Below are 21,647 nucleotides of genomic sequence, written 5' to 3' on the forward strand. Positions count from 1 at the left end.
GTAATAAATAAATCTTTAAAAAAAAAGACTTAACTTACCATCTCCAAGGATGGACAAGGCAACCCAGTAGAAGGGTCATTTCCAGTTTATATACCCTAAGGAACATTGTGACAAATATGTACACTTTATGACCACCACAGACAGTTGTCCAGTGCAAACTTCTATGAATATTTTCATTACAGTAGGGGTTTTGATAGATAGGATGATTTAGAATAGGTACTATTTTCCTATCATGATGCTAGACATCAAATACTAGTTTATCGTACCACTTTTAATATATGAGGAGTTTTAGAAATTTGTATTTGTATTTGGTATTCTGCTCTTTGCACATTTTGGTCCAGAATTTTCAGCACATATTAAAATCTTAAGTGGTGGAGCTGGAGAGATGTCTCAGCATTTAAGAATACTAGCTGTTCTTCCAAAGGACCTGGTACATACAATACCTATCCTACACAATAGCTCACATCCTTCTCTAACTATAGTCCCAGGGGGTCCAGTACCCTCTTTTGTTCTTTGGGACACTGTATGCATTTAATATACTGGTATATGTGCTAGCCAAGCTTCCACACTTGTAAAGACAGATAGGTAGGTAGGTAGATAAGATAGGTTGTTTTGTATTTTTCAAAACAGGATTTCTTTGTGTAGCACCGGATGGCATGGAACTCAGATCCTCAGAAGCAGCCTACCTCTGCCTCCAAAGGGCTGGGATTAAAGGCATGTACCACCACCACCACCCAGCAAAAAAATAATTCTTTGAATTAATGAAGTCTTGAGTAATGAGAAAAACAATTGCATGTTAATATTTTTGTTTTTGGCTTATGACTAATGCTTTACTATTTTTCCCCAACATTTTTATTAATATTTGGGAATTTCGTACAGTGTACCCAATGACACTCACTTCCCATTCCTCCCAGGTCCATCTTTCCATCCTTGTACTGACCGCCAAAAAAACACACCAAGTCCAATTTGTGCTGTGCATATACTATTCATTGGAGCATGGTCAAACTTCCAGTGGCCTGCCCCTTAAAGATGACTGAGTCCTCCCCACCCCCACCTCCCTGCCAGAAGCCATCAACTGTGGAGAATGCACTTCAGCATCTTTATCCCAGTTCTTAAGGCTCTTCAATAGCTGCCTGTCTGGCCTTTCTTTTTGCAGGGGGAAGGGTTGGCACAGAAGCCTTCAGTGTCTCTCATTCTTAGTTTTGAGTTTGCAGTCACGGATACCACGGCAAAAGAAGCTTCCTTGCCCATAGCAGCTGGCAGCAGCCCAGATCATGGAACCGTCACGTGGTTTCTGGCATCAGCTAGAAGCGCATGGCCACATAGATCACAGGCATCGGCATGTTAATATTTTAATGCAGATTGTATTCATAAGAGCATTTCAGCAGATGAGGAGGTGTGGTAGATGCCACACCAGTGTTAAAGTTTTCGTTTCCCTTAAAAGGCATATAAACCGCAAGAGATCTTGAATTAGTGTGACTGGGAACAGGAAGCTGATAGAGGGCTGACGGGGTAGGGAGACTCTGGAGCCGAATGCTGCTGCTCATGACTTCAGGCTGATCGGCCTCTGGGTATCATTTTTATCCCTCATTGGTAAAGTCAGTAAAAGAACACAAGAAATAATGCATGCAGAAATAATGGAAAGCTGAAAAAGAATAAAGCTGAGGAATCCAAGACAGTCTCCCCATCTTTAAGTGTTCCAAGTCCCATTTGCCATGTAAGGGAGACTATTCCTAGATTCCAAGTGTTAGGGTATGAGGGCTATTCTTTGTCATCAATTTGACTACATCTGGAATTACCTAGCCCAAATGGCTTGGCACACAGCTGTGAAGGGATTTTTTTTCCTTAATTCCTTTGGCGTGGGAAGACCACTTATAACCCAGATGGCTGCGGTGGGAAGAGCCACCTGTAAGCTGGGCCACACCTGCGGAAGCCTGTGTGAAGGACTTGGAAGAAGGTAGCTTCACCCTTTGCCTGCCTGCTCTCCCTGGCAAGTGCATCTCTCCACCAGCTGAGCGCCTACTTCAGCACCCCAAAGTCCACTGAAGACTAGCTGTGCTGGTTTGCTCATTTAAACCCCGCCCCCACAGCTGTGACAGTCCAGCCTTGTTGACTGAACAACTGGATTCTTGGCCTGTCTATTCATAGCCAGTCATTCTAATGAATCCCCTTCTATATAGAGAGAGATTCATTTTCTGAGTTCTGTTACTCAAAAGAACCCTTACTAGTAGAGATTTGGGGACCAGAAGTGGGTTGGTTCTAGAGCAACAGAAGTGTAAAGATAAATCTTTTAAGTGTCTGGAATAGGCTTTTCAGTTCACCATCAACTACAGTTACTGAAGCCTCTCCTGGGAGCTGGGAGAGTGCTAAAAGCCTGTGGTGTGAACTATATTACTAACTCAAGGAGATAATAGCATGTGATTTTTCTGATTTACCAATTGCGAGCGGCAATGGATTTAGTGGCTCTGCATATGAAACTTGACATTTTGTGGAAAAATATGGAAAATGATGATCCTGGGTGGTTACTCTAAGCATCTCTGGACAAACTGACAATGGGTTGGGATGAGCTCTGAGATAAAATTAAGCAATTTCCAGCATCTGGTAATATGGTGAAGGACAATGATGACGTAGTGATAAAATTGCTCCAAAGCTGGGCACTAGTGGTGCACACCTTTAATCCCAGCACTCGAGGCACAGCAGGCCGATCTCTATGAGTTCCAGGCCAGCCTGGTCTACATAGAGTTAGTTCTGTGACAGCTAGCTATGTTACGTAGAGAAAACCTGTCTCAAAAAGAAGAAGAAGAAAAAAAAAAAAAGGCTCAAGGTGCACATAAACAGTCTACAGGTTTCCATGTGTGCCCTGGAAAAGACTTTCCAGCACCCACAGAGGTCAAGTTGCAGAAAATAACCAAAGCCCTCATTAGAAGGTTGGCTGAGCCGGGCGTTGGTGGTGCACGCCTTTAGTCCCAGCACTCGGGAGGCAGAGGCAGGCGGATCTCTGTGAGTTCGAGGCCAGCCTGGTCTACAGAGTGAGTTCCAGGACAGCCTCCAAAGCCACAGAGAAACCTTGTCTCTAAAAACCAAAAAAAAAAAAAAAAAAAAAAAAAAAAAGAAGGTTGGCTGAATTACAGTGAAAAGTCCCAGCCTGGAGGGTGTCAGCCATTAGTAAGGGTCTTAATTGGTAAAGAACAGGATCCTGTAACTTGGGATGAAATGTGTGGGAGGGCCCTATTGACACTGAGAACTTTGAATCTGAAGACTCTCAAGGCTTTGTCTCACCTGAAGTAGTCAATCCACCCTCAGCTCCACCCACATCTTTGAGAGGGTAGGGTCGGTACTGTAGGAGTTTGGAGGCCAGATTGAGATATCGCCTGGAGGCCCAGATGTCCTCAGTGATTGAGAGGTACGTCTTGGTGTATATGGTCGTGATTGATATCCCTGTCATGATGCTATCAGTATGTTGAGGGCCTGTATTCTAGGAGATCCCAGTCATAACAAAAGGCTAAGTAAGACAGGGTCAAAGACACTTGGCAGATTTAAAACAAGAGTCTATGTTTAAGAGCAAAACAGGCAGTGGCCAGAAATGCCACCATAGGTCGATTTCAAGACTAGTAAGTATGACAGTAATGACTGGAAAAGGAACATCCACTCAGTGTAGGGCCCAGCAATGTTAGAGTAAGGGAATAAGCATGGGGTTCATAACTCAAAGTAAGTAAGTATCCCAGACTGGCTACTTACTGGGGGAGATATTTAAAAATAGGCTACACCACAGTTTCATTAAAATGCAAGAGATAGAAGAAAGAATCACAGGTCTCCAAGAGAATCACAAAAGGACATTTGAGCTTTGGGTGTGGAACTCTTAACTCTGGACAGGTGACCCCATGATGGCAACGTGCTTCTTTGCATCTTTTTGTTGTTGTTGTTGTTTGTTTTTGTTTTTTTCGAGACAGGGTTTCTCTGTGGCTTTGGAGGCTGTCCTGGAACTCGCTTGGTAGTCCAGGCTGGTCTCAAACTCACAGAGATCCGCCTGCCTCTGCCTCCCGAGTGCTGGGATTAAAGGCGTGCGCCACCAACGCCCGGCTGCTTCTTTGCATCTTGACCAAGTGGTTTGATAAGGCCTGATCCAGACAGTATCCAATGTCATTTTGGCCTGTGGGAAGATTTTACAAAAGACTCAATCTCCTGGGTTATATAAAGAGGTGACCTTGAAAAGGTATATCCCCAGCAGGTGGATCTCTGTAAGTTCAAGACCAGCCTGGTCTACAAGAGCTAGTTCCAGGACAGTCTCCAAAGTCACAGAGAAACCCTGTCTCAAAAAAAAACAAAAAACACAAAACAAAACAAAAAGGTATATCCATACCTGAGGCTATCCTTACCCTAGTTCTTAGTGACAGCCTTACTCTTCCTAGGATAGACTCAGAAATGGCAAGGCCTTCTGCCTGGTCTGGGTAATCAGTTCTGAGAGTGTGTGGAGTATCGCCTGCAGCTCCCCTGCCAGCATGACTGCAGCCTGAGACTTCCTCCCCTACAGGGACCCCAGTCAAGATTAGCTAACCTGCTTCCTTATCCTGGTGCATGTAATGAACCTGCTGAGTGTCCTGGCTGCTGCAGCTGCATCACCCTAAGAGCTACATCCCACCAGATGCCAGCTTTTCTGAACATGTTTCTCTTGTTTATATTTCTGTGACCCCCATCAGGTCAGTCCAAAATCCTGCATGTCCTGGCAAACATGACAGTTTCCAAAGTCCTTTAAGTGCTAATAAAAGTGTTAGCAGGGCCGGGCGTTGGTGGCGCACGCCTTTAATCCCAGCACTCAGGAGGCAGAGGCAGGCGGATCTCTGTGAGTTCGAGGTCGCCCTGGTCTCCAGAGTGAGTTCCAGGACAGCCTCCAAAGCAATACAGAGAAACCCTGTCTCGAAAAACCAAAAAAAAAAAAGTGTTAGCAGGGCCGGGCGTTGGTGGCACACGCCTTTAATCCCAGCACTCGGGAGGCAGAAGCAGGCGGATCTCTGTGAGTTCGAGGCCGGGCTGGACCAACAGCCTCCAAAACAATACAGAGAAACCCTGTCTCATAAAAACCAAAAAAAAAAAAAAAGTGTTAGCAGGGCCGGGCGTTGGTGGCACACACCTTTAATCCCAGCACTCAGGAGGCAGAAGCAGGCAGATCTCTGTGAGTTCGAGGCCAGCCTGGTCTACCGAGCGAGTTCCAGGACAGCCTCCAAAACAATACAGAGAAACCCTCAAAAAACCAAAAAAAAAAAAAAAAAAAAAAAAAAAAAAGGTGTTAGGAAGAGGGCTGGAGAGATGGCTCAGAGGTTAAGAGCACTGACTGTTCTTCCAGAGGTCCTGAGTTCAATTCCCAGCAACCACATGGTGGCTCACAGCCATTTATAATGAGATCTGGTGTCCTCTTCTGGCATGCAGACAGACATGGAGGCAGGTTATTGTATTCATAATAAGTCTGTGGGGAAAAAAAAGTTAGCAGGAACTGGGGGTGGTGGCTCACACCTTTATCCCAGCACTCAGGAGACAGAGGCAGGCAGATCTCTGAATTCAAGGCCAGCCTGGTCTACAGAGTGAGTTCCAGGACAGTCAGGGCTACACAGAGAAATCTTGTCTCAAAGAAAACAAAAGAAAAAAAAATTAGCAGATCTGAGTGAAGAGTTTCCTTTTCTAGCTGGATGCTCCCTTGTTGGAAAGCCTGTCTTCTGTGACTGTTCACCTCCCAGGAACCAAACAATTCCAAAGGCAGTTGACAATTACTTTGACAGCAGACAGTAGCTGAACCATCTTTGGGGCCAAGACTTAGAGCATAGTTTTGTTTTAAATGAACCTTTCCATCCTCTCTCTTTAGCTGGAGAGCAGGGGAAGCCTCGGAGTTAGAAAAAAGACACGGGCCTGAAATTCCTAACCCGAGTATTTCTTTGCTGGTGACAGTTGACTTGGCTGCCCCTAGGAAAGGTGTTTACTGTCATTCTAGAGGTGACATGAGGCCTCAAACTCACTGTCTCAGATTGTGTGGCACGCACTGTGCTTGGAAGACACAATTTGAGTGCCTCTGTGCGGCTACCCAGGGCCTTGCCTTGTCTGGAGCAGCAGCGTGTGTTAGGAGAAACCTACAAGACTTCTAAGAACTGGGCTCTCCTGAGCGCTGGTGGTGTGCCACGCATAGTTCAACCTCAAACCCTGTGTCCAGGTTTACATTCGCAGCTCTCCAGAACACTGGGCTTGTTCTCAGTCAAGAGTTTCTGGTTAAACTAGACTCCCGATTAAGACCTGACGAAGAGACATGTCTAAGGAACCACAGAATGTAAGAGCTTTTAGGAAAAGGGAAGGATTAGGAAAGTCTCAGCTAAGCAACCTGAGGCATAAGGGGGAAGTTACAGCAGAGATGTAAGCCCACCATCACTCCTGATTCTCCTGTGTCCAGTACCTCCTCCACACCACGCTGCTGTCTAGAACAGTGGTTGCCGTTCTGGGTAGTTTTATGTCAACTTGATACAAGCTAGAGTCACTGGGAAGGAGGGAACCTCAATTGATAAAATGCCCTCATAGATGTAGCTGTAAATGTCCGTGGTCTGTGCTGCCTCTGGAGGCCACACGAATGTCCACAGTCCATGCTGCCTCTAGCTGTTAAAAGCAAGGAAGCTTCTTCTATAATGGTGTGATGACTGCTGACTCACAGTTGAGAATGAGAGACCTGAAGTCTTCTATGACAACCTCTCCCCTTCACCCACCCACCCAAAACAGTCTAGACAGGAAGTCTTTAAAGAGAGCCCTTAGCCTGGCGTTGGTGGCGCACGCCTTTAATCCCAGCACTCGGGAGGCAGAGGCAGGCGGATCTCTGTGAGTTCGAGGCCAGCCTGGTCTACAAAGTGAGTTCCAGGACAGCCTCCAAAGCTACAGAGAAACCCTGTCTCGAAAAACCAAAAAAAATAAAATAAAATAAAATAGAGCCCTTAAAAACTGTAATAAGGCCAGGCATTGGTGGCACAGGGGAGGCAGAGGCAGGAGGATCTCTGTGAGTTCGAAGCCAGCCTGGTCTACAGAGCGAGTTCCAGGATAGCCTCCTAAACAATACAGAGAAACCCTGTCTCGAAAAACCAAAACCAAAACCAAACAAAACAACTGTGATAGGGCGGCGTTTCAGTCTGTCTGAGGTGAGCTGTTCTCGGATCGTGGCGAGGGGCGCACCTCCGCCTTGACGGAGGCTGATGTGAATCAGAAAGCCTATCCCCTAGCAAGATGCCCACCTTACCAAGAAGCTGCTGGACCTTGTTCAGCAGTCCTATAACTACAGCGGCTTCAGAATAGAGCCAATGAACCCACCTAAACCCTCAACAGGGGCGTCTGTGAGTGCATTGTGATGGCAGCAGACGCTGAGCCCTTGGAGATCACCCTGCACCTCCCACTGCTGTGTGAAAACAAGAATGTCCCCTATGTATCTGTGCCCTCCAAGCAGACCCTAGGACCGGCCTGGTGGGTATCCAGACCTGTCATCGCCTGCTCTGTTGCCATCAAAGAAGGCTCTCGACTAAAGCAGCAGGTCCAGTCCATTCAGCAGTCCACTGAAAGGCTCTTGGTGTAGGCCTGTGGCCTCTGCCCTTTCCTGTCTGTTCCCACCCTGCTGTGTATCGTCGTGTCTGTTACCATGTAGTGTTTTCAACTGGTTTCTATGATAAATATTGTACTCCAAAACAAACAAACAACAACAAACTGTGAAGAGCAGCTGGGTGGTGGTGCACGCCTTTACTCCCAGCACTCGGGAAGCAAAGGCAGGTGAATCTCAGTGAGTTCAAAGCCAGTCTGGTCTATAGAGTGAGTTCCAGGACAGCCAGGACTACACACAGAGAAACCCTGTCTCGGGGAAAAAAGTAATAGTATGCTGAAGTGTAGCCTCTCACAGAATGGCTTCTGGTAGGAGTGGGGTGGGGAAGAACCTCTTTATCTTTAAGGTTCTGGCCACTGGGAGTTTGATCATGCATTTAACCTGTGGAGGCACACATGAGGAGGGCTAGGGATGAGGGAGAATAATGGGGGCTGAAATTTATTAAGATTTATCATATATATGAAAGAAATTGTCAAAGAATAAAAACTAAAACAGCACACTCGAGTGGGATTTTTAGGGGGGTTGTTCTTTTGTTTTTTCCAGACAGGGTTTCTCTGTATCGTGCACCACCAACACCCAACCAGGAGTTTTGTTTCAGATGAGCTTGCTGTGTAGGCCCATTGCCTACATCAAAGATCCCTGGATCTTTTCTTCTCTTTTATGTTTTCTTTGAGCAAGGGCCTTATAATAGCTCTTGAACTTACTGTGTAGCTGAAGGCACCTCCTCCTTCATCTCACAATGTTTCTCATATCTCAGACTCGAAGTGAATCAAGAGAGGAATGGGGCTTCATAAGCCCCTCCCTCATCCATGATGAAATGCTGACAGGCCCAATCTGATGCTGGTTTTGTGTAGGTAACCATAGCTGCTGTCAATTCATGAGTACAATAGTGAGTTCTTGAGAGTCTTTTTTCTAAAAAGACTGTTGTATCACAAAACTTTTTCTGGGTAGAGAAAACACACATCTATCTACTCACCCAGAGAGGGAGGTCATGACAACCAAAGTAACAGATACCATCCAAGTCCACCTTGGTGAACCAATGAGTTTTATTGGAGTTACAGGGGCAGAAATGACTCAAAGACAGCTGCGTCATCAAGGCTCACCCCAGGTCAGGTGACAGTTCACAAACGCTGGGAAACCCGGAACACACTGCACAGGCTGAAGGCAGCTCAACAGGCTGCAGAGTGTCCCTTCCAGGTCTCTCAGTTGGTCTAACCTGTACCAGGGAGCTCAGCTGGTATCTGGTCTTCTAGGCAGCTGGTCTGGTCTGAGTGTTCACTGAAGCTTTTCCAGTCTGAGGGCCTTCTCTGCGGCTTGCTAAGTTGACTGTGGCAAGGAGGGGCCTAGGGAATTTGTCAGTTTCAGGGACTTCCTGAAAGCTATTTTGAGTTTTTGTTTGTTTTTTCCCGTTTAAACAGCTTCCCTGCTGTTACATAAGTCCTCCTGTCTTCCCAATCTTGCTGTCCCTTTGCTGTCTCTCCCACAATATTCCCTGAGCCCTGAGATGGGTGATGTGGATGTCCCGTGTCGGGGCAAGTGGTTGTTTTGTTGAGACAAGGACTCACTCTAGAGCCAGGTTGGCCTGGAACTCACAGTATAGCTCAGATTGGCTTTGAACTCGTGGCAATCCTCCTGCCTCAGCCTCATAAGTGTTGGGATTACTGGTGTGACTCAGCACACCTCAATGTTGCGCTATGCCGATACTAGGGGAAGCTGGGTAGTAAAATGCTGGACTTCCATGAGGTGCTGTTAAACACCTAAAACTACTCTTAAAATAAAGTCCTAGCCAGGTGTGATGGCACAGTCCCTTAATCCCAGCATTCAGGAAATTAAGGTAAGAGGACCACTACAAATTCCAAAGCCAGCATAAGATACATAGTCTTCCAGGCCAGTGTGAGCTATGATAAGACTATGATAAGATATAGTATTTGCTAGCTAAATACATTAATTTGCATAGCAATGATTACTAGAGGTCTGGCTGCACTGGTGGTGTTTGCCCAGCATGCTTGAAGCCTGGTTTCAATCCCCAGTGTCATATAAACCCAGGGCTGTGGTGTGCACCTGGTGTTCCACACCACTGAGGCGGAGGGAGGAGAATAGGAGATTCAAGGTCATTCTCAGCTATACATGGAGCTCCAACTAGAGCTGTGCTTAAGATCCTGGTCAAAAATAAAGACTTATTAGTGATACTGAAAATTAACGTGGAAAAAAATCCACTGTAACTCGTAAACCCTAATAAAGAAAGAGTCTGAGGTAGAAGGATGGAGAGTTGCAGGACAGGGTTTCTCTGCGGCTTTGGAGGCTGTCCTGAACTCACTCTATAGGCCAGGCTGGCCTCGAACTCACAGATACCCGCCTGCCTCTGACTCCCGAGTGCTGCGATCAAAGGCAAGTGCCACCACCGCCAGGCTGGAAAAATCACATTAAATATAGACCATCTCTATATCAAAACCTTGCAAGAATCCTAAGATAGCATCTGCACTTCTGTTGAAGAGCATGAGGAACAATAAGTAGAGCGACCGCCAAACTGTTGTTCTGCGGTCTCCTGAACCATGACGACTCCACAGTCTTTCCCTAAAGCCCAAAGCCATCTCCCAGGCTAACCAGGACCGCGCACTAGAGGGCAATGCATTCCAAGCCTACCTAAGGCAGGTGGCCGCACAGCAGCGAGTGCACAGGCGCGGAGCCCGAGCTTCCCGATGGGCGGCGCTGCGGGCCGGAGCCTCGCTCTGGCCCCGCCTCCGCCCCCCGCCGAACGTGGTCGCGGGATCGCCCAGGAAACGCATTCTGCGAGAACTCGCAGCGCCAATGGGAAGAGAGCGAGTGCCACGAACGGGCCAATGAGCAGGGAGCGGCCCGGGGTTTAAACCCAGACCCGGCAGACTCCTCCCGGCGTGCTGCGGAGGAACGGCTGTTGGTGTCTGGCCGGGGCCAGCCAGAGACCCGGGGTTTTGCTGCTGGTCGCCGAGCCTGTTCTTCAGGAGGAGCCATGGCGCTCAGGGTCACTAGGGTGAGCCGGACGGGTGCTGCCGTCGTCGCCGCGGGGGAAGACCGCGACGGCCATGCAGGGGCGGGGGGTCTCGGAGTGCCCCGGTGGGGGAGCCGAGGACCGGCCGGGACTGTCTGGGCTGAAGGGCTGCAGGGGGTGAAGGGTGCACTTGAGTGATGAAGGCCCCAGAGTGAGCCCTGCGCCTTGGCAGAGAGAGGTCCGCAGCTGAGGCTTTCGCGGTTTCCTTTCCGCTGTAAATTCACGGTCTTTAGGATGGCTTAGGACATAAGAGGAATTTGAATATGGATGAATGTAGAGAATCTGGGTGGACACTCGGCGTGGCACCTCCCGAGAGACCCTGGGACCCTGGCTTGAGGGAGGGTCGCGCCTTAATTAACCCATGGCTTCCTGGATCCTCTCTCAAGTAGCCTTAACTTTGTTTCAGAACACGAAACTTAACACAGAAAATAAGGCCAAGGTCAGCATGGCAGGCGCCAAGCGTGTGCCTGTGGCCATTGCTGCGGCCTCCAAGCCCGGGCTGAGACCAAGAACCGCTCTAGGAGATATTGGTAACAAAGTCAGCGAGCAGGCACAGGCAAGACTGCCTCTGAAAAAGGTAACTATCTTCCTGGCTCAACTATCCTGAACGAGCCCGTCTACCAGCTGTCACCCTTGGGAAAACATTCTATTTTCTCCATCCCCTCCACAGGAACTAAAAACTTCAGTTACTGGAAAAGTTTCAGCTAAAATCCCGCCACCAAAACCTCTGGAGAAGGTTCCTCCTGTGAGTGAACCAGAGGTGGAACTTGCTGAGCCTGAGCCTGAACCTGTTATGGACGAAAAGCTTTCTCCTGAACCTATTTTGGTAAACAGCATATTAAAAAGTCTTATTTCTTCTCTCACCTCATTTCACACAAGGTAGCCTTTGAGTGTCTAGTATGTACTGAGTGCTTAGCAAAGCTTTTTTATTAACACTCTGGAGTAGGTATTAGCTGTAATTCAGATGGTGGTGGATAAACCTGGGTTTTGTTTTGTATAGACTGTACTCCTGGCTGGCCTGGAACTCATTAGAGGTTTATTCTGGGAACAAAGGTGGGCAGCATCATTTTCTCTCCTGTCACTGTAGACACGTTGCCCTTGACATTCTTCTGCCCTCAACTTTCCAGTGCTGCGATGGTGCAACCAGGCCGGATCTTTTCATTGCTTTCTTATGTGTGTAGCATCCTGGACCAAGGTTTTTTGTTGTGCAGTGATTTCAGCTCTGTCTGAAATTAACTGAATGAAACACAGATGTGCTTGTGAAACCACTACTCCCTAGTGTGGCCACTAAATTAGTAAACCTGTTAAAAGAGTAAAAGAACATTTTTTTCAGACAGAAAATAAGTTAAATAGGGTGTGTTATGGTGTTGCCTCTAATCCCTGCAGTCTAGAGCAAAAAGCAGGTGGGTCTTGAGTTCAAGGCCAGCATAGTCTACATAACAAAGTCCAGGTCAGCCAGAGCTACAGATAGTGAGAACATGTTTGGGGGGGGGTTGATGGGTTAACACTTAAGCCTAAAATGGAGTTTTAGCTGGGATTGTAGCTCTCTGTATGCGTCTGTCCTTGAACACAGACTCTCACACTCACCAAATTTATTCCTAGGTGCATGTCTGTAATCCTAGCACTTTTTAAAGCAGGAGGATTGAAAATTCAAGTCCAGCCTGAGCTACATAGCACACAGCTCTTATCTAACGTCATTGTAATTAGGGAAGAGCTTGTATTCACCTGAATCAAGGTTTATCATTGTTTGATTAATTCCCCCTGGTGCTCATGAATAGCTTTATTACCTATCCATTTTTCCTTTGACTTTCTATACGTGGGTATTAGGATCTAAGTTCTGGTCTCAGGGTGGAGCAGCAAGAGCTCCTTAAAAAACACATTCTGAGCCGGGCGTTGGTGGCACACGCCTTTAATCCCAGAACTTGGGAGGCAGAGGCAGGTGGACCTCTGAGTTCGAGGCCAGCCTGGTCTACAAGAGCTAGTTCCAGGACAGGCTCCAAAAAAATAGAGAAACCCTGTCTTGAAAAACCAAAAAAAAAAAAAAAAAACACAAGTTCTGGCCGGGTGGTGGTGGCCCACGCCTTTAATCCCAGCACTCTGGAGGCAGAGGCAGGCCGAACTCTGTGAGTTCGAGGCCTGGCTGGACCGACAGCCTCAAACAATACAGAGAAACCCTGTCTCATAAAAACAAACAAAAAAAACCACGTTCTGTATTGTGTGAGGGCATGCTTGTAGAAGTCAGAAGACACCTTTTGAGTCAGTGCTTGCACCACATGAGTGGTAGGACTTGGCAAACAGGCACCTTTACCCAGCTTGCCCCGTTCTTCCTGTTTTAGGACTGGCTTAGTTTAAATTTGGATTTAAAGTTTTTTTTTTTTTTTTTGGTTTTTTTGAGACAGGGTTTCTCTGTGGCTTTGGAGGCTGTCCTGGAACTAGCTCTTGTAGACCAGGCTGGCCTCGAACTCACAGAGATCCACCTGCGTCTGCCTCCCGAGTGCTGGGATTAAAGGCGTGCGCCACCAATGCCCGGCTTAACTTTTTTTTAATTTATTTTTATTTTGTGTGCATTTGTGTTTTGCCTACATGTATGTGTGAGGATGGTGAATCCTGGAGGTACAGACAGTTGTGAGTTGCCATGTGGGTGTTGGGAATTGAACCCAGGTCCTTTGGAAGAGCAGTCAAGTACTCTTAACCACTGAGTTATGTCTCCAGCCCTGTATTTAACTTTTTATAAATCCACATCTCACTATTCATCACTGGATGGCTTGCAGTTTGCTATGGAGACCAGGTTGGTTTCAGTTCACAAAGTGCTAGGACTAAAGGCATGTATCACCACCACGCCATGCCTGGCCCTGAATTTTTCTTTTTTAAGATTTATCTTTTGCCGGGTGTTGGTGGCTCATGCCTTTAATCCCAGCATTTGGAAAGCAGAGGCAGGAGGATCTCTGTGAGTTCGAGGCCAGCCTGGTCTACAAAGTGAGTCCAGGACAGCTTCCAAAGCAATACAGAGAAACCCTGTCTCAAAAAACCAAAATTTTTTTTATTTTTCACGGGCAGGAGTTTGCACTTGAGTGCAATGCCCAAGGAGGGCAGAAGAGGGCCTCATATCCTGGAGCTGGAATTTTGAGTTATCTGGTTCCTGCATAGAAAGTGAACTCCAGCCCTTGGCAAAAACAAGTAGTGCTCTTTACAGCTAAGCCATCTCTCCCGCTCAGCATTAGCTTGAATACTAATCATTTCTCAAAAGGAAATTTGAGAGCAAAAATCTGAAATGCTTTTCCTTTAATGAAATGAATTTATTCAGAATGATTTCTCAAATTGAGAATACCAATACTTGACTTTTCCTTCCTGGACCATAGTATGTGCTTCTCTTTATTTGATGGGGCCTCTCCTTTCTAAGGTTGATAATCCCTCTCCAAGCCCAATGGAAACATCTGGATGTGCCCCTGCAGAAGAATACCTGTGCCAGGCTTTCTCTGATGTAATTCTTGCCGTGAGTGATGTGGATGCAGATGATGGTGCTGATCCAAACCTCTGTAGCGAATATGTGAAAGACATATATGCCTATCTCAGACAACTGGAGGTCAGTATTGTTGCTACAGTCTGCTTTTACCGAGTTTATTAAAAAGTTGTGCACCACCAACTCAGCAATTAAAGATAATTTATCAGTAGCACACTTGACATTTCTTGACAATAGATAACACTTGAAATTCTGTTTTGAAGCAGAAATAAAGTCACTAACTCCATGGAGTGGAACACAAAAAATTTCTGTGTTGGGGAGATACTGCTATGACTCTTCCTAAAGTAGACACACAGGTCACACATGGAAAAGCCCCAGATTGGTTTGAGGAGGTGGTGGAGATGCTAAAGGCCGATAGCTGTCCCAACACCAGGCTTTCATTCTTTGCCAGGGTTTTGTCAGCTTAGCCCACTTGGGAAACCTAAGGACATTTGTGCTTTCACCTCTTTAAACGAGACAGTTTTTCAGATTTGCCGCCTCCAGTCCTAGGAACAAAAACAGGACCTTGTGCATGCTAAGCAGCTGCTTTGCCACTGAAGTGTATCCCCAGTGTTGTCTCCTTAGGTTACCATTAATTTACTCAGTCTCTTGCCCTTTGTGACAGGGTACTTGTGGGTGTGCATATGTGGGGCTCAGATAACTTTCAAGAATTGATTTCTCCTTCCACCTTTACATGGGTGGGATTGACTTACAGTCAGCCATTTTGCTGCCATTTCTTTTGACTTAATTTATATTTCCTAAAGTAGTCCTCAGTAAGACATCTGTCCAGACTTACTGTCTGCTTTGTAATTCTTATTAATACTAAATAATTGGGGGGGTTCTAACTGCAGAACTGAATGGTAGTTGAACATAGTTGTTCTTAATTCCTTTTTTTAAAAGATTTATTATGTTTACAGTGTTTTGTCTGCATTTATGCCTGCAGCCCAGAAGAGGGCACCAAATCTCATAGATGGCTGTGAGCCACCATGTGGTTGCTCAGGTCCTCTGGAAAACAACTAGATTTAGATTCTAGTTGATCTAAAACTTAGCGATTATTTCTTTCTGTATCACAAAGGTTGGGTTCTGTATTATTAACCTTGAGTGAAAATTAATAAAATCCATATTGATCTGAGATTATGACAGGTATAGGATGTGGGCCTGCAGTACCACTGGTTAATTGAATGTTACAATAACAATATGAAAAGCCTGTCAATGCTATTTTAATCCTTGCCTTCTTAGTAAAAGTTTTGCCATAGGGCTCTTTTATGTTAGTTAACTGGTCTTGGTGGTCACAAGTGGCATATAGGCTGATACTTCCAGAATAAATGGCATTTTTCTTTTGCAGGAAGAGCAGTCAGTTAGACCAAAATACCTACTGGGCCGTGAAGTCACTGGAAACATGAGAGCCATCCTAATTGACTGGCTGATACAGGTTCAAATGAAATTTAGGCTGCTGCAAGAGACTATGTACATGACTGTTTCCATTATTGATCGGTTCATGCAGGTATGTGTACTTAAGTAATGAGAGTTTTCCATTCCTGCATTCTAGAAGAACCTTGGAAAGGGGGGAGTGCACACTGGCAGTAGAACCCAGGGTCCCCTACATGGTAGGCAGGTATCTTAATCATTGGGTCTGAAACTAATGTCTTTCCAGTTAATATGTCCAAGTACATATGGTTTGTTGACATTTCAATTGCAGGATAATTGTGTGCCCAAGAAGATGCTGCAGCTAGTTGGTGTGACAGCCATGTTTATTGCCAGCAAATATGAAGAAATGTACCCTCCAGAAATAGGTGACTTCGCTTTTGTGACTAACAATACTTACACTAAGCACCAAATCAGACAAATGGAAATGAAGATTCTAAGAGTTCTAAACTTTAGTTTGGGTCGCCCTCTGCCTCTGCACTTCCTCCGTAGAGCGTCTAAGATTGGAGAGGTATGCATTACTTAATTTTTGTTTTGCTATATTAGAGAATACGGTTGCTGACTTTTTTAATACAGCTATCTAACTACATGGGAGAAGGATATGGCTGTTACTGTTTCTCATCAGACTGAATATTACATGGTTACTCTTTAAGGTCTTCTGTGTTGCATTGTATTTGAGTTTATGGTCACAGATATGGCTTTGTAGGTTAGTGTCAAAGTAGAACTGCAAAAGAGGCTCAGTGGTATATGGATCTGTTCCAGGTTGACGTTGAACAGCATACTTTGGCCAAATACCTCATGGAGCTCACTTTGTTGGACTATGACATGGTGCACTTTGCTCCTTCTCAGATTGCAGCTGGAGCTTTTTGCTTAGCACTGAAAATCCTTGACAATGGTGAATGGGTAAGCAGTCTCCAAACCAAGCTTTTTTTCTATTGTAAACAGCCTGTGACCCTTCTGCCTCCTCAATAGGAGTGAATGAATGGGGGTGAAATTGTTGTGCCATCTTAGAATGCTTCCATTGTTCAGGTTTTCATCTTTCTGAGTCTTTTGGTCTCTGAGACTCTTGGAGTCTGTAAATCCTTGCACACATGGAAGCTACACTAAGTAGTCTAAGAGACCCATTCACTTCTCTTGTATCAGATGCTGTCCTGGTTAAATTGGAGCACACCTGAGCAAAGAGATGATTTGTTTAAGTAGTGTTTACCATTCACTGTCCACCTGCTAGATCCTTGGATAGCATCTAGAAAAGTTTTCTGAAAGTGGCTGGTGTTTTATTTACATGCTTTTGTTGTTGTTGTTGTCTTAGACACCAACCCTGCAGCACTACCTGTCCTACACTGAAGAATCCCTTCTGCCTGTCATGCAGCACCTGGCTAAGAATGTAGTCATGGTGAACCATGGCCTTACAAAGCACATGGTGAGTTCACTGAAACTTCACAGCTGGTTTAAGACCTTTAATCCTAGCACGCAGAGGTTTGGTTTTATTTTCATCTTTCACGTTAAAATGTAATTATATCGGGCCGGGCGTTGGTGGCGCACGCCTTTAATCCCAGTACTCGGGAGGCAGAGGCAGGCGGATCTCTTGAGTTCGAGACCAGCCTGAACTACCAAGCGAGTTCCAGGACCGCCTCCAAAGCCACAGAGAAACCCTGTCTCGGAAAACCAAAAAAAAAAAATTATATCGGTTCAGTCTCTTCTCTTTTCTCCCTCCAACCCCTTCATGTACACACTCCATTGGGGGATGGTTTTTGTTTTCCCTGATTATAATACTTTTCTCTTACAGACTATCAAGAATAAGTATGCAACATCCAAGCATGCTAAGATCAGCACTCTGGCACAGCTGAATTGTACACTAGTTCAGAATTTGTCCAAGGCTGTGGCAAAGGCGTAACTCAAGTGGACCACAACACTACATCTGCAAATGTGATTGGCACCATGTGCCACCTGTACATAGTATACAGTGTTTACTTGCTCTTCAATAAAGGTTGTTTTACTTTTCATAGCTTACCTCATTTGAATATTGGTTGCTTCTGACCTTAGGATAACGAAAGTTGTCTAATAAAACATTTAGGAATATTTTTAAAACTGCTTTTAGTTTAACAGGAATCCAACTACTGTATATAATTAATTGTAGCCTATATGTTTATATACTTCATCACTTTAATGTGTTCTGATCATATCTTTAAGGCATCCTGCAAAGTACTCTGCCTAGCTCTGGTTTAAACTATCAATTTTCCAGCTTGTCCTTAGTCTCCTTTTCTAGTTCTTCAGGTGGTTGCTACCTTTCACTCTCTCGAGCCTATGGACTTTCAGGTCTGAAACCCAGTTTTCTTGTGTAATTATTTATTTGTTCTTAATTAGCTTGGAAAATAGCATGTTTAAAATTAAACGTATATTTTGAAAGTAATTTGCCCCTCAATCTCAATGTCCTATATAAATGTAATCATGCATATGTTGTCAAGGAGATGTTTTAATATGGATTCGTTTTTTTCATCAATATTCCTTTCAATGTCTATATTGCATTTCATACTGTATGTAATGTCATCCTTTACAAGACATTCAAATTGCATTCTCTCACTGCCTCTAAACAATACTGCTAAAATGCTGGTTTATGCCTTGCTTGGCTTCATGCGTAGTAGCTTCCCCAGGGGGGGCGAATATGCTTTAAATTCTGAGAAAGCCAGATGAGACTTTGAGTGTTGTTGGCCCTATACCAAGGTGCCATTTCCTCTATCTTTCCCCTGTCTTGTGTCTCTAACTGGCAAAAATCCTGTCTCATTTGCTTTTTTAATTTATACATTTGATGTCAAGTTGAATAAAATTTACTAATGGAAAGCTTCCCCAATTTCTAATTTTGACTATTTTGAAACATGTTGCTAAACTGGGCGTTGGTAGCATGCGCCTTTAATCCAAGCACTCAGAAGGCAGAGGCAGGGGGATCTCTTGAGTTTGAGGCCAGCCTGGTCTATAGACAATACAGAAAAACCCTGTCTCAGAAAACAAAAAATGTTTCAAGACATCTTTTCTTTTTTTTTTTTTTTGGTTTTACGAGACAGGGTTTCTCTATTTTCGAGGCTCTTGGTCCAGCCTGGTCTCCAACTCACAGAGATCTGCCTCCTGAGTGCTGGGATTAAAGGCCTGGGCCACCACCACCTGGTGCAAGACATCTTTCTATAGTTGTAGATTTTCATTCAGTCTTAAGGTCAACCAACTAGGAAGTGTGCATACCTACAATGCCAATACAAAGGAGGCAGAGACAGGCATACCTTTGGGAGTTCAAGGCTAGACTCTGTCTCAAAATTTTTCTTTTAGGTATATATTTCTGATGGAAGAGTCTTCCAGATGAGCATACGGTTGTGTCACTGATAACCTCTTGAGTGCACATTCATTGGCCTCTGATCCAAACAGTTTTTTCCCCCCTGTAATAACAGGATGATTTTATACTGAGTTTTAAAGAGTTTGTGGGGCCATATATGGCTTGACTTTTAAAGATTTATTTTATTACATATACATGCCAGAAGAGGACACCAGATTAAATTGTAGGTGGTTGTGAGCCACCATGTGGTTGCTGGGAATTGAACTCGGAACCTCTGGAAGAACAGTCTGCTCTTAACCTCTGAGTCATCTCTCCAGTCCCGGCTTGACTATTTTCAAGTACTTAGCATTATCAAACATTTGCCACATGAACTTTGAGATTATGCCTGGTTGCCAGTACGTTTTACCTGTATATTATACTAGCTTGAAGTGGACGGCCATTTATCTTCCTACTTAGAAGCTTCTTGTTGACCCTTCACTGCACAATCCTGAAGTCCCTTAAGCTTATTGCTGGATTTCTCAATTGTGAAAAGATATTTACTACCTTTTTTTTGGGGGGGGGGGTTCGAGACAGGGCTTCTCAGTATTGTTTTGGAGCCTGTCCTGGAACTCGCTCGGTAGACCAGGCTGGTCTCAAACTCATAGAGATCCACCTGCCTCTGCCTCCCGAGTGGGATTAAAGGCGTGTGCAACCACCTCCCGGCTTTTACTACCTTTCTTAAAATTGGAATATAATTACATAGTTTGCCTTTCTTCAACCTCTCCCATGTAACCCTACCCTTACATTCCCAAATTCATGGCCTCCGGCTACATTGTGGTATATGTATGTTTATAATCTTGTCTGTGTATTGTTACTTGTAGGTATATAAAATTTCAGTACTGACCCCTTCAGTATTAGAGATAAATTAGGTAAGTTGTTAGGAAAGACATTTTTTGCTGTTTCCAGCATTCCTTAGTTGCCTGTAATTGTCTAGGTCCATCCCCGTCTGTGTGTGTGTGTGTGTGTGTGTGTGTCGTGACTTTTCCATTTTGTGTATCTGTTGGCATCCTTGTTGAAGACTTGTTTAGGCAGCCATGTTGCTGAGCCTTCCCAAACATTTCAAAGAGACAGTCTTCCTGTTCATCTGGCTCTTGGCAATATTCCCCCTCCTCTTCAGTGTTCCTTGAGTCTTCAGTTCAGTGGTTGATGGATGAGTCACTTGTTCTGAATTTCGATAGGTTGTGGTTTTCTGAGAGCATGGAGATAGGAATGCAGTACTCATAACTGGTAAGTTGTCTCCAGCTAGTCTGCGACTCATCCTTCCCCACCTCCTAAATGCTGGAATTGCAGTATTTTTCATTATGCCTGCTATGCAATTGGTATGGAGGTGGTGATGGGGATCTAACTCAGACCTCAAACATGCTTTTAACACTTAACCATCCCGAATTTTTGTGAATTTGGAATAAGGTGTTTTGATCCCCATCCCCCAAAATCTTCCAGATCCACTCCCTTCCCTCCAACTTTGTGTCCTGTCGTTTTACTTTATTCTAGGACACCTCCACCCCCGGTTTCTCAGTAGCCCTGGTTGGAATTCACTTTTTGTAGACTAGCCTGGCCTCAATCACACAGGAGTCATAGTACTTTGGTAACAGGACAAGCATGGTATGATCAACTTGGGGAGTGGCCATGATGGATCATGCAGCCCTTCAAAGAGCTGCTGTACTTGTTCAGCAAGGCAGTATACTTAAGTGACCGTGAAAAACTTACAAATCATTTATATAGGTCCAGCATTTTCTCCATTCCTCGACTTCAAGGCTTCATTGTAACCTGTCAGACACCTAATTCTCAATGATTTCCAATTCAGCTATACCCGGAAACCTGCAAACAGAATTGTATTCTGAGTACTTAATGTGTATCCCAGGCTGACCTTGAGCTTGTCGTGTCAACCTCCCTGAGTTCTGGGATGGCAGGCTTCCTCCCCTCTTTGTGCTAGAAATCTCACTGATAGCCAAATGGAGCACTACTGCAAGGAATTGAAAGATCGTGGGTGTGGCCATGGTAAACTCTGGAGGCATATGCCAGTTCTGCCTCCTACTTGAGGCGTGCATTCCTCCACCAAACAGGAGATGCGGACCTTAGGGCCCATGAACAAAGACCTAATAGGGATTGAGGATGAAGTTCAATAGCTGAATGACCCTAGGCTTGTTCCCAGCACTGCAAGAGAAAACTTCAATATAATACTGCAAGGGCCACGTCATTCTCAGGCTGGAGGATTGGGAGTTCAAGACCAGTTTTGAGCTGCATGAGACCCAGTCTCAAAAAAATAAAGGGAGAGGGGAGAGCGGAAGCTGGAGAGACGATTCGGCACCTACATCAAGTGGCTCATAACTTAACTCCAGTTAGGGAGGGAATCTGATGCCTCCTGGCCTCTGCAGCCACTTAAAAGCACATGGTGCAAACATGCCACTCTGCAGGGCGTACCCATCCTCCAAACCCAGACCAGAAGTGTAGTAGCAGGAAGGACAATAACCGTACACGGGCAGGACGGTTATTGACATCTGTTTAGGCCAGAGCTCCCCGTCCCTTTCTCCGGGCCACTCTTAGAGTTAAATTATTCTCGGATTACCGCCCCTGACTCAGTGCTGGGTCGGTTCCAGGGCTAGGTAAGCGCTCTACCACTGAGCCACATCTCCATTTACCCCTACCCAAAGGCTTCGAATCGACCGCTTTTGTTCAGGGGAATAGAATCTATTTCTCCAGGGAACGCAGCATAGTAACCACAGCAACC

The 21,647-nt window shown here is 45.3% G+C and overlaps 1 protein-coding gene, 1 long non-coding RNA gene and 1 pseudogene across 2 annotated transcripts; 2 read left to right on the forward strand and 1 right to left on the reverse strand.

Moving 5' to 3' along the window:
• Positions 1-3,383: 3,383 nt before the first annotated feature.
• Positions 3,384-7,588, forward strand: LOC101824128 (annotated as a pseudogene).
• Positions 7,589-10,508: 2,920 nt separating this feature from the next.
• On the forward strand, positions 10,509-17,562 carry Ccnb1 (cyclin B1; the record flags this gene model as incomplete). The annotated part of the gene is given in 9 exon segments (NM_001310564.1): positions 10,509-10,619; positions 11,044-11,214; positions 11,308-11,463; positions 14,038-14,220; positions 15,482-15,640; positions 15,836-16,072; positions 16,324-16,464; positions 16,871-16,981; positions 17,348-17,562. Coding segments are annotated over 9 exon segments (1,287 nt in total).
• A 1,469-nt stretch (positions 17,563-19,031) lies between these two features.
• Positions 19,032-21,644, reverse strand: LOC121133150. Its single transcript, XR_005869912.1, has 3 exons — positions 21,565-21,644; positions 20,627-20,737; positions 19,032-20,108 (listed from the first exon to the last, which is right to left on the reverse strand). It is a non-coding gene; the product is annotated as an uncharacterized LOC121133150 (long non-coding RNA).
• Between the last annotated feature and the right edge of the window lie 3 nt (positions 21,645-21,647).

The sequence above is a fragment of the Mesocricetus auratus genome, unplaced genomic scaffold (genome assembly GCF_017639785.1).
Source record: "Mesocricetus auratus isolate SY011 unplaced genomic scaffold, BCM_Maur_2.0 Super-Scaffold_100020, whole genome shotgun sequence".
Taxonomy (NCBI): domain Eukaryota; kingdom Metazoa; phylum Chordata; class Mammalia; order Rodentia; family Cricetidae; genus Mesocricetus; species Mesocricetus auratus.